The sequence below is a fragment of the Sinocyclocheilus grahami genome, unplaced genomic scaffold (genome assembly GCF_001515645.1).
Source record: "Sinocyclocheilus grahami isolate Dianchi unplaced genomic scaffold, SAMN03320097.WGS_v1.1 scaffold31.1, whole genome shotgun sequence".
In the NCBI taxonomy this organism is placed as follows: domain Eukaryota; kingdom Metazoa; phylum Chordata; class Actinopteri; order Cypriniformes; family Cyprinidae; genus Sinocyclocheilus; species Sinocyclocheilus grahami.
Genome location: NW_015505210.1, coordinates 2927019 through 2940538, shown reverse-complemented (window position 1 = coordinate 2940538; position 13520 = coordinate 2927019). Strand labels below are relative to the sequence as shown.

At 35.6% G+C, this 13520-nt stretch overlaps 1 protein-coding gene across 6 annotated transcripts in view; it reads left to right on the top strand.

Moving 5' to 3' along the window:
* LOC107574468 (inositol hexakisphosphate and diphosphoinositol-pentakisphosphate kinase 2-like) overlaps positions 1–8992 on the top strand; it is a 42716-nt gene extending 33724 nt beyond the window's left edge. For all 6 annotated transcript variants that reach the window (XM_016260944.1, XM_016260926.1, XM_016260919.1 and 3 more), the window contains 3 exons: positions 5622–5759; positions 6631–6741; positions 8606–8992. In XM_016260944.1, coding sequence (XP_016116430.1) covers positions 5622–5759; positions 6631–6741; positions 8606–8703 — 347 coding nt within the window. In that variant the 3' untranslated portion in view covers positions 8704–8992. The remainder of the gene's footprint in view (positions 1–5621; positions 5760–6630; positions 6742–8605) is intronic.
* Positions 8993–13520: the final 4528 nt, after the last annotated feature.

Sequence of the window (13520 nt, the reverse complement as noted above, 5' to 3'; positions counted from 1 at the left end):
CAATAGTGTGTGTTAAATATATTTTATGTTTATATATATATATATATATATATATATATATATATATATATATATATATTAATATTACCAGGGATTAAAACCATAAACATTTTATTTTAGCCATGGCAACATTTTACATTTCAATTTATTTTAATTTAATGTACTAAAATATATAGATAATAAAAAAATTATATAGAATAAAAACTATATATAAACAAAAACTACTAAAAATGGCATAATACAACTAAGTTGATAAAACTTTAATGGAAATGAAAATTAAAATGGAAAATAAAAAAATATAAACTGATATAAAAATATAAACTATAATAGTATCTCAATGATACTAAAATAACACTACAGTTGTTTTAATTGATGCTTAAAAATTATATTTTCTGAAAACACCTTTTAATATCATATGCAGTTTTTCTTCCCAAGTAAGTGTGTTCAGTATATTTCTACATTTTAACTGTAAAACACCAAAAATACTGATTTAAAGTTTTTTTTTTTTTTTGCAGTGTTTAAATGTAGTTATTGTAATTTATTAAAGCGTATTTGCCAGTGGGTATGATGGATACACTTCACACTTTGCATGATGGTAATAGATGCTAATGGGATGAGGGTTAACATCTGAAATTAAATGACATTTTTTAAATTGATCTTTATTGAAATGAAATTTTGTTTATGTATGGATGGCATCATGTTTGCATGATCTTATTGAATGTTTCTTATTCTACACATCTTGTTAAGTAGAAACTGAAATGTATGTGTCAAAGCTTCAATTAGTATTTACTAAGTGTTTGACAAGTTTTTGGTCTTACATTTTTAGACTTTTGAGAGTCGTTTAAGATGATCATGATATTCACATTCACAAGTTTGCTCATAAGGCAAGTCTGTTGAGGGACTGAACCCTTATAAAATGATGCTAATGTTTAGCACAAGGCTTTTGTGAATGTGGGCGTCTCTGTAGGGATTCGAGTTCAGACGGGTTTTGGTGAGGTTGAAGTGTTTTTCTCTACATAGTACAGCCCAGGGAAGAGTTGAAATGATCAAACTCTGCTTATTTCATTTGACAGTTTAACATTGCTTGAGGGAAACTCATTTTTGCCACCCTTGAGACAGGATAACCATGTGTTTCCTATCAACATGTGTTTGTCATTTTTCCATCATTACGCATGTTTGTCAAGACCAAGGAAGATTCCCTTTTTATATGCTGTCAGCAGGAACAAAAAAGTTCAGTGCATCAGGACTAGGTTTTACATTGTGATAGAGTAGAATTGCAGGCTCTAATGGATGATGCAGTTGAACTTGTTGACCTACTGTTGAAAAACCATTTCCATCCAATTTCCAAATCCGATTTAAAGTGAGAAAAATGTTGGGCCAACCCATTTAAGCCACAAATGGGGGAAAAAAGGGTGCAGTACAGGTTGTTAATCAAGTCATTAAAATCCAGTTAGTAAACACAGAAAACAGATGCAGCCTGATTTTTTAATTGAAAAATAAAGCAAAATCCTTTCAGATACCAATGTGTTGATGTCAGTTATTTTGTTTATTAATTTTGTAATTTATAATTATTTATATAATTCTTATTAATTATTGTAATTTGACATCAATAGCATTTTGCATTATTTATGTCCGTTATTATATTTATTATTAAGTACTGTTTGTATAATTATGATTAGTGCAATTTGACATCAATCGCATTTTGCACTGTTGATGACTTTTATTTTATTAATTAATTTTGTAATGTATTATTTAATTACTGTTTATTTAATTATTATTATTATTGTAATTTAATTGGGCGGCTTTTTTCAAGCTAAAAACAGCCATTGTTTTTCATTACAAATTATTATTTATATAATATATTTTTATTATTGACATTTATTTGGGCTGCTTTTTCAGTCTAATATAAATAAACCTACAGTATATTCTCACTAGTGGCGTACTGCACATCTGTGAGGCCCCCTGCAAAGAACGAGATGGGGCCCCTCCCGCCAGCAGCAACAAATAGCATAAATTGAAAATTCGTTGATATTGCAAAGAGCTGTGCTCAATCTTTAGGCTCTGTTCGGAGAGGTTACTTATTACAGGGACTCTGAAAATAGTTGCCTCCGAAAATAGTTGAACGAAAAAAAAACATTAATTTCAGCTCATTAATTGTATGTTGCTGAGTCACTGTGGCAAAAACATCTCCGCAGGAATTGAGGCAGTGGATCCTCATTGCTGTGTGCTGCAGTGGCTTCTCCTTCCTCCTCCTCCTCCTCCATCTCTGTCATCCCTTTGTTCCCCTTCAACCTACAGTGTTTAGTTCCCTCCCGAATCCCCGAAGCCTTGCCTTCCCTACGGCCCACACTATCCCTCCTCCATCTCTGCCACATCTTTGCTTACCTCATCCCTCTCCCTCCTGTCCTCCTGTTACTCAGTATTTTCCTTCTGATACTCAGTGGATTTTAATTATGCTTATGAATCTGACTCCCCATTCTCAATAATTAACTAAACGATTAACAAACAAAAACATTTTCTGTTTTTATTGTAGTAATATTAAAGTATTTATTTATTACAAATGAGAAATTAATTAATTTTAAAATCTAACACTACTCCTTGCTGCTTTCTTCCCCTGTACCTTCCCAGAATTCATGTGCCTGTACCTGTATGTTTTTTTAAATTACAGTGTAACTTCATTTATTCTTTAAAAAATTACAATTGAGAGATTAATAGAACTTTAAAAAAGTAACATTACTCTTTCCATTCCATCTTTTCCTCTGTCTTCCAGAATTCCTTTTCCCGGATATTTGTTATGCTTCTCTGTTGCTAACCTTCTCCTCTTGCATCCATTCAGTCCTTTTTGTCCTCCTTTCATTCTTTCTCTCCCATAGAGCTCTTAGATGAGCATCAGGTGGTAAAGCTGTTAGCTGGGCTGTCTGCTCACCCAGTTCTTCTCCACCACCCACACCACTGCTCCTACCACCTCCGCCTGCTCCGTGCTGGCCAGAAACCCCCAGAATGCCTCTCTGGTCAGCCCCCTTGTCACTTGCAACAAAGTGTGTGGAGCTTCAGCTTATTCCAAAATGTTGCAGTTATCTGCTCTGCTCTTTTATCGGACTTCTTGCTTTTCTTCACTCTGTGCCCTTTCTTTCCACTGTGTAACATCTCATAACCTCTGTTCCTCTTTTCTTACCGCATGCCTGTACATATGGCTTGGTGAATGTGAAGACCACTTGCTTATGTTAACTTCTGCATAGAGTAAGTATAATGCTTTAATTAAGCCATCTTGCACCTTTTTACATGTTTATTAGAGTATCTTGATTGACCAAAAAAGTCAATTTTACCATTTCCCAAAAAGATGAGGCACAAGAGGCCTGTAGTTACATTTATTTCATTACCGTTATTGAGTGTTCTTAAGCTTTGTGTTCTAATATCCTCTTAACAATGGTAAAATCGATGTATAATGCATGACCTCCAGTGGCATACTGCTTTTATGAAATAGTAGAACCTGCATTATGGTACTGATGTTTAATTAAACATTTATATGGTATTTATACAGTTACAAAAGATTTCGGGTTTTTAAAAAATGCTGTTCTTTTGAACTTTGTATTCTTCAGGGAATACTAAAAAAATATATTGTGGTTCATGTATCATGGTTTCCAAAAATTATATACATATACATGTATGTATACATACATACATATATATATATATATATACAGTGGTGTGAAAAAGTGTTGGCCCCCTTCCTGATTTCTTTTTTTTTTGCTTCAAGCTTTTGCGATAACTTGCAATGAGTCTGTTACAGCGCTGTGGAGGAATTTTGGTCCACTCATCTATGCAGAATTGTTGTAATTCAGCCACATTGGAGGGTTTTCGAGCATGAACCGCCTTTTTAAGGTCATGCCACAGCATCTCAATAGGATTCAGGTCAGGACTTTGACTAGGCCACTCCAAAGTCTTCATTTTGTTTTTCTTCAGCCATTCAGAGGTGGACTTGCTGATGTGTTTTAGATCATTGTCCTGCTGCAGAACCCAAGTTTGCTTCAGCTTGAATTCACGAACAGATGGCCAGACATTCTCCTTCAGGATTTTTTGGTAAACAGCAGAATTCATGGTTCCATTTATCACAGCAAGTCTTCCAGGTCCTGAAGCAGCAAAAGAGCCCCAGACCATCACACTACACCACCATATATTACTGCTGGTATGATGTTCTTTTTCTGAAATGCAGTGTTACTTTTACGCCAGACATAATGGGACACACACCTTCCAAAAAGTTAAACTTTTGTCTCGTCAGTCCACAGAGTAGTTTCCCAAAAGTCTTGGGGATCATCAAGATGGTTTCTGGCAAAACTGAGAGGAGCCTTTATGTTCTTTTTGCTCAGCAGCGGTTTTCGTCTTGGAACTCTGCCATGCAGACCATTTTTGCCCAGTCTCTTTCTTATGGTGGAGTCATGAACACTGACCTTAACTGAGGCATATATATATATATATTTATATAACCTTTGTAAGAATCATGAATGTGCATTAGACATTGTTTATGTGCATAATTCATTCTAGGTTTTGTATTTTAATTAGTTAATCATAGTGTTCTGGTGGGTCTGGATTTTAAAAAAAAAGTTTTTATTGCATGTAGATCTTGCCATATGGTGTGTATAAACTGCATGACTAGATTTGCTATGCAGAACAAAGCAGCCTGGCACACTACTGGTTTCAGTAGAATTAAACTAATAACACCATCCAAACTATGCTGTTATTGCTCTCACACAAAATGATTCATTCATAAATCGGGACTAATTTGTTCACAGATTCAACTCGCTAACTGAATGACCTGCTTGCAAAAGTTCTCAAGTTACCAACTATTACCAACTATTTTAAAGGACAGACTAGAACTACAGTGCACCCAACTTAAGAGATTAAAGAAAAGGTTTTATTTTAACAATATGCAAATCTTTCGTATCATATAAAGTGCTAAATTAAACTACCTCTGAGTAATTATGTTTGTTTTTTTTCCTCATAATTAAACTAGGAAAGTGCACCTTCCATTTACAAATTTTTTCTATCATCATCTAGTTCCATTACTGCTAACCTAAACACATTAGCAAACAAAGTAATTAAATCCATTTCAATATACTAGAGCAGTAGCATTAAAATGTGTTTCTCCAGCATGGCACTTGTTTTTCAAATGACAGTTTCTCTAATCTTTTTATTGGTTAGTTAAACATGTAAAGTTCCTAATCGGTTTATTAGTCTGCAGCAGTCCATCCTAATTCTCTTGGCATTAAACCGATAATGCCTTGCAAACGAGATGCAAAACACTTTGTTAGTGAACTAAAATTCTAGAACTTGTTCGTTTTCGTCTAGTTAATTGTGAAGATGCTAATGTGTCACAAGCCATCATGATACAATGCAATTCCAGTTGCATCATGGTGTATCTTTGAGATTTTGGGCTGCTAAAAACTATTCTGGATACCCAGTGTCTAAATGGTGTTGGGTGGTGTTTGTGTGGCCATACGGTGCTTGTAGGTCCCATGAGGTTGACTTCATACTCTTGTTGTGTTTTTCGTATACAAGAGCGCAAAGTGTTCATAGGAAATCTGTAATGATGAGTTTGTGTTTTGGACCATGTGTTGGTGCAGGGTTTGAAGGTTGCTCCTTGGTGCCCTCCATCTATCCACTGGAGACGCTGCACAACTCACTGTCCCTCAAGCAGGTGGATGAGTTCCTCACGACGTTGTGTAAGAACGGGAGCGAGACACAATTTAAGAGACTCAAATGTAAGTGGACGAATGCTTTCACATTCATTATTACACTTGTCTTGAAATCTAATTTATGAGGACGTTGATCACATTTGCATCAAAGTTCTAATTATTTACACTGAACGGACATCAAAAGCCAATGTGTAGCTATAAACTGCTTAAATAATCTGAATTGCCAATTACATTTAAAAAAGGCCTCAGCATTTAGGTTCTTTATTGACATCAACAGTTCCATGAAGAACCTTTTACATTTAAAAAATTGACATTACCATTGATATTACTAGTTATCATTGGGATTGACATCCCGTGGTAACTAGAATTTACACAAGCTTCAGTCTGGATCCAGAACACCTGAGAAGAGATGATGCAACCCCTCAGAGGACCTCAGATGATGCCAACCCTGAAACAACATACAGAACTACCACATTTTGCTATAAGTTTTATTGCATCATATAATAATTGCTGTTAATTGTGTTATTTGTCTGTTTTATTACGTCTTAAATTGATTTTTCCGTACATTTCTGCCATATGTACATTAATTGACAGTCACCACTGATAAGCTGCCTCTAAATATTGTAGAAACTTAATTTGCTGTAAAGTTGCGTTGCAGTGATTTGTATCGTGAAAAGCGCTGTACAAATAAACTTGACTTGACATCCATGGAACCTTTCCATTCCACAAAAGTTTTTTTTTTTTTTTTTTTTTTTACAGTGAAAAGAGGTTCTTTAGATTTTTAAGAAGTTCTTCACACTAAAAAATGTTTTTTAATGACTGTTCACTGAAAGGTTCATTGGGGAAACCAAAAATGGTTCTTCTGTGGCATCGCTGTAAAAACACCCTTTTGGAACCTTTATTTTTAAGAGTGTATATTCTTTTCTTTTCTCTTTAGCCCTGTCTGCCATGTTTGAGACACACTCCCAGCCATCCATAGATGTTGATAATCAGGAGACGCCAATGTCAACCCCGGTCCAGAACCAACCAGCTGCACAGTCTCTCTGGTGTGAGTATACTTCACTTTATCATGAAACCACTTTACCACTCACTGGCCACTTTATTAGGTACACCTTGCTTGGACCTTCTTTTGCCTTGAGAACTGCCTAAATTTTTCATGGCATAGATTCAACAAGGTGCTGGAAACATTCCATTTGTGTGTAGTGAATAGTCATGTTCAGTTTGACACAATTTGAGCTTTGTGACAGCACGTCTGCTGGAAGTAGCTATAACAAGAAAGGTACACTGTGGTCATAAAGGGATGGACATGGTCAGTAGAAATACTCCGGTAAACCCTAGAGATGGTTGTGTGTGTATGAAAATCCCAGTAGATCAGCAGATTGTGAAATACTCAGACCATCCCGTCTGGCACCAACAACCATGCTACATTCAAAGTCACTTAAATTACCTTTCTTCCCTTTTCTGATGCTCGGTTCAGCAGATCATCTTGACCATGTCTACATGCTTAAATGCATTGAGTTGCTGCCATGAGATTATCTGATTACATATTTGTATTAACAAGCGGTTGAATGGGTTTACCTAATAAAGTGGTTGGTGGTGAGTGTATATTGACATGCCATGGTATTGTCATCTTATAACTGTCATAGTACCTCCACAGTCCTTTTTCAGTAGGATAATACACTTTGAGGGCACTTTAAATGGTCATTCTTATTGGAAGAGACATGAAACCTCATATTTGGTGCAAGAAGTAGTCAAGTTGTCAGATTTATTCTGGTTTTTAGCTCTGCCATTTAAATGATTACTGTTGGCTTTTAATGCAGCACAGTTTCCCCTGGGAGTTTAATGATTTATGTTCAGTCTGTGGCTTTAGGAGCAGCTTTCAGTAAAACTCTAGGTTGTGTTAGTCACTGTGTTGTCTGCCTCTTTGTAACCCATTTACTATAATATTGTTTGTGAAAGTGGGGCCAGGAACATGCTGGAAGACAAAAGTAACTTTCAGATTAATAGTGTAATTGTTCTGTTTTTGGTTATGTAACATTAGTTCTATGAGGCTCTTTATGTAGGACAATACAGCAGGATATGGGTTATATAAATGATGATTTATGAAATAAATACTAAGAATCTGCCAACAGGTTCTAGTTTGGCTGACTTTATATTATGTGTTTTAAAGATTAATTTTGAGTGCTGTGATTGATCACTGTGACACAAGCAGTACCAATTGGAATTGCGATGAACTCTGCCTGCCATTTGTTTATTTAGATAGCGAAGCCCTACCCCAAAATCAACTATTGGTTGAACCGGTGTTGCTGTGTTCAAAAATGTGTTCTTTTTTTAATCAATACTTTTTCAGCAAGGATGCATTACATTAAGTGACAGTAATGCCATTTATAATGTTACATAAAATGTCTATTTCAAATAAATGCTGTTCTTTTGAACTTTCTATTCATCAAAAATCCTGAAAAAAATGTATCACAGTTTCCACAAAAAATGAAGCCGCACAACTGTTTTCAGCACTGATAATAATAAAAAATGTTTATTGAGTACAAAGTGAGCATATTAGAATGATTTCTGAAGGATCATGTGACACTGAAGGCTAGAGGAATGAAGCTGAAAATTCAGCTTTGAAATTGCCACAATTTAAAATATATATAAATAAACTGTATTTTACTGTATTTTTGACCAAATAATTGCAGCCTTGGTGACCATAAAAGCAATAAAAAAAAAAAAATTTAATTACCGACCCCAAACTTTTGAAAAGTAGTGCAAAAATTTTTTCTTTTTAATTAAAATATTTTTTCAGTTACATGCCATTTTATTCCAAATAAATTAATGAATATGACATGGCTAAATTTAAAGGATATTTTTTGCCAAGACAAAGACTACAAAAAAAACCGGTGTGTTTGTGTGTGCAGACACCAGCAGCCCTCCCAGTACCGTATCCAGTGCCGGGCCTTCGTCTCCATCTGTAGCAGGGCCAGCATCATCCAACTTCAGATTCAACAGCGAGTAGACATCTTGGAAACATTTTTTGCTCTTATATCAGTTTTGCAGTATCTCTTCAAAGGATTGAGGTTAAGATTGATACGGTCCTAGTTATCTACTTGGAAGCTGCTAATATTGTACTATCTGCACTTCTGCCTGAACAATACAGAGCCTCTTTGGCTGAGATTCAGCTGGTAGTTTGATCTGTCAGCAAATACAGCTCTGAAACCAGTAATTAGCTCTTCCGCTGTACTTCTGAGCTCCGGTGGAGTTAGATACTAATTATGATCCCAGAATCAGTGGCAAAGAGACAGAGACATTACAGACAATAGTAATTTTTAAGAGTGTATATTCTTTTCTTTTCTCTTTAGCCCTGTCTGCCATGTTTGAGACACACTCCCAGCCATCCATAGATGTTGATAATCAGGAGACGCCAATGTCAACCCCGGTCCAGAACCAACCAGCTGCACAGTCTCTCTGGTGTGAGTATACTTCACTTTATCATGAAACCACTTTACCACTCACTGGCCACTTTATTAGGTACACCTTGCTTGGACCTTCTTTTGCCTTGAGAACTGCCTAAATTTTTCATGGCATAGATTCAACAAGGTGCTGGAAACATTCCATTTGTGTGTAGTGAATAGTCATGTTCAGTTTGACACAATTTGAGCTTTGTGACAGCACGTCTGCTGGAAGTAGCTATAACAAGAAAGGTACACTGTGGTCATAAAGGGATGGACATGGTCAGTAGAAATACTCCGGTAAACCCTAGAGATGGTTGTGTGTGTATGAAAATCCCAGTAGATCAGCAGATTGTGAAATACTCAGACCATCCCGTCTGGCACCAACAACCATGCTACATTCAAAGTCACTTAAATTACCTTTCTTCCCTTTTCTGATGCTCGGTTCAGCAGATCATCTTGACCATGTCTACATGCTTAAATGCATTGAGTTGCTGCCATGAGATTATCTGATTACATATTTGTATTAACAAGCGGTTGAATGGGTTTACCTAATAAAGTGGTTGGTGGTGAGTGTATATTGACATGCCATGGTATTGTCATCTTATAACTGTCATAGTACCTTTTTTCAGTAGGATAAGGCACTTTTGAGGGCACTTTAAATGGTCACTCTTACTGGACGAGACATGAAACCTCTTATTTGGTTGCAAAATTTAGTTGTCAGGTTTATTCTAGTTTTTAGCTCTGCCATTTAGATGATTACTGTTGGCTTTTAATGCTGCAGTTTCCCCTGAGAGTTTAGTGATTTATGTTCAGTCTGTGGCTTAAGGAGCAGCTTTCAGTAAGAATCTAGGTTGTGTTAGTCACTGCGTTGTCTGCCTCTTTGTAACCCATTTACTATAATATTGTTTGTGAAAGTGGGGCCAGGAACATGCTGGAAGACAAAAGTAACTTTCAGATTAATAGTGTAATTGTTCTGTTTTTGGTTATGTAACATTAGTTCTATGAGGCTCTTTATGTAGGACAATACAGCAGGATATGGGTTATATAAATGATGATTTATGAAATAAATACTAAGAATCTGCCAACAGGTTCTAGTTTGGCTGACTTTATATTATGTGTTTTAAAGATTAATTTTGAGTGCTGTGATTGATCACTGTGACACAAGCAGTACCAATTGGAATTGCGATGAACTCTGCCTGCCATTTGTTTATTTAGATAGCGAAGCCCTACCCCAAAATCAACTATTGGTTGAACCGGTGTTGCTGTGTTCAAAAATGTGTTCTTTTTTTAATCAATACTTTTTCAGCAAGGATGCATTACATTAAGTGACAGTAATGCCATTTATAATGTTACATAAAATGTCTATTTCAAATAAATGCTGTTCTTTTGAACTTTCTATTCATCAAAAATCCTGAAAAAAATGTATCACAGTTTCCACAAAAAATGAAGCCGCACAACTGTTTTCAGCACTGATAATAATAAAAAATGTTTATTGAGTACAAAGTGAGCATATTAGAATGATTTCTGAAGGATCATGTGACACTGAAGGCTAGAGGAATGAAGCTGAAAATTCAGCTTTGAAATTGCCACAATTTAAAATATATATAAATAAACTGTATTTTACTGTATTTTTGACCAAATAATTGCAGCCTTGGTGACCATAAAAGCAATAAAAAAAAAAAAAATTTAATTACCGACCCCAAACTTTTGAAAAGTAGTGCAAAAATTTTTTCTTTTTAATTAAAATATTTTTTCAGTTACATGCCATTTTATTCCAAATAAATTAATGAATATGACATGGCTAAATTTAAAGGATATTTTTTGCCAAGACAAAGACTACAAAAAAAACGGTGTGTTTGTGTGTGCAGACACCAGCAGCCCTCCCAGTACCGTATCCAGTGCCGGGCCTTCGTCTCCATCTGTAGCAGGGCCAGCATCATCCAACTTCAGATTCAACAGCGAGTAGACATCTTGGAAACATTTTTTGCTCTTATATCAGTTTTGCAGTATCTCTTCAAAGGATTGAGGTTAAGATTGATACGGTCCTAGTTATCTACTTGGAAGCTGCTAATATTGTACTATCTGCACTTCTGCCTGAACAATACAGAGCCTCTTTGGCTGAGATTCAGCTGGTAGTTTGATCTGTCAGCAAATACAGCTCTGAAACCAGTAATTAGCTCTTCCGCTGTACTTCTGAGCTCCGGTGGAGTTAGATACTAATTATGATCCCAGAATCAGTGGCAAAGAGACAGAGACATTACAGACAATAGTAATTATCTGTGCATCTTCTTTTGTCACCCTACAGCGTAATGCAACTCAAATGAGCACATAGACCAATAAGTCCACAAAAAATATATTTAATCATTCAGATCAAGTTGCGTAATTTTAATTTTACCACTATTTTTTTTTCAGTTTGTGCATATTTGTATTATTTTATGATTAATTTTTTTTTTAGATGTTTGATTTTTTTGATCACGATTTGTTTTTAGATTTAAATGAAAATTGCTGTATTTTTATTATATGAAACGCAAAAGGTATTGTTTGAGAATGATTAAAGGGATAGTTCACCTAAACATGAAAATTCTGTCATTTACTCAGCCTCATGTCGTTCCGAACCTGTATGAATTATTTCTTCTGTTGAACACAAAAGAAGATATTTTGAAGAATGTGGGTAACCAAACAGTTGACGGTAGCCATTGGCTTACATAGTATTTTTTATTTTCCAAACTATGGAAGTGAATGTCTACTGTCAAATATTTGGTTACCCACATTCTTCAAAATACCTTATTTTGTGCTAAACGGAAGAAATTCGTACAGAGTTTGAAGGTGAGTAAATGATGACAGTATTTTTATTTTTTGGGTGACCTGTCACTTAAAATGAGCTGCAATAGACCTTTCAAGAATGTTCAGCTGTTTGCAATCTGCTGTTGTGTTTACTCTGTAAGTATATTTAATATTAGAGACTTAGATTACTTAATAAAATTGCTTTAAAAGTGTCTTTGTAATATTTTTTATGAATGAAAGGCACACCTTCAAAGTATACCAAATCACTGTGACTTATACCTGGTGCGATTTGTTGTTCTCTCCGACCTAATTGAGGTTTTGAAATTCAATCTGTGGTGTGAGTCTCAAAGAGTGATGCAAAACAATAATGATGACTCATGCTTTGCCCTCAGCTGTGCTGCTGTGTTGCTATAGTGACGGATTCTCAACCTTATTGACTTCAACTGAATGAGTGACTGGTGTGTGAAGACAGCTAGTCATCACAGGCAGCCTGCGTCCTAAAGATGAAGTCATACTGTCAAGAGGCGTACCTACATGAAGTGGGGGCCCCTGGCAAAATTAATCAGTGAGGCCCTTCTAAAAGATTTTTTTTTGTTCGTTAATGTATCTTTGTTACCTAGTGATATAATTATACAACATATGAAATGTGGACAAAACACATCTAATAATGCACAAAACAAGACGCGCGCTCTCTCTCACTCGGATGTGCACACTCAAACCTGTGCACTCAAATCTATAGAATTGCCTTCTCTCCTGGATTTAATGTTGCCAGAAGCCCATCAACCACCAGAATTCCATGACTGACTGATGAAATAACAGAGTACCTTTCAATTGTAAAAAAAATTACGGATCTTTGTTAGCATTTCCAGGCTGATTTTGGTCAGTGAATTCTCATTATTTATTTTATTACTTAGCCTAATAGCTATTTGAATTAAGTGCCTATTCTGAATAGGTATTTATTGAATTATTTTATGTACTGTATATCAGCAAGTGAACGAGTTGCGGCGAAGCTCATGAAAATATTTTTTTGTTTTGTTTAGTAGTGTAGGCTATTTGCAGTCTGTGCGTTTCTCTTCGCGAGACACGAATATCTTTTGTGTAGCCTAATGAACTCAAGCATAATATCGAATGGAGAAAAAAATATTTATAATTTCTAATGAATTAGGCTATAAAAAATGGGAATGTTAAAATATTTAAAGGGGTGGTTGATTGCGATTTCACTTTTTTAACGGTGTGTAATGTTGCTGTTTGAGCATAAACAATATCTGAAAAGTTACGAAGCTGAAAGTTCAATGCAACCAGATATCGTCTTTTAAAATTCTGGCAGTTTAATGCTTACAAAACGGCTGACATCACAAACTTAGATAAACCCCGCCCTCGGGAAAAGGCAGCAAAAGGGGTGAGGCCATGCTGCACTGCTTTAAAGAAGAGGAAGAGAAAACTAGAGGTGCACGTAAAAATCTATTCATATATGAATCGCGATTCTGTCTTCTAACGATTCTAATCTTCATAAAAACGGGAAGAGATCAGCCCGTTTCTCAGAGAAGGGACAGAGCGGTGTAGCGAATCAGCTCATGGGGAAATATGAATAATTAAC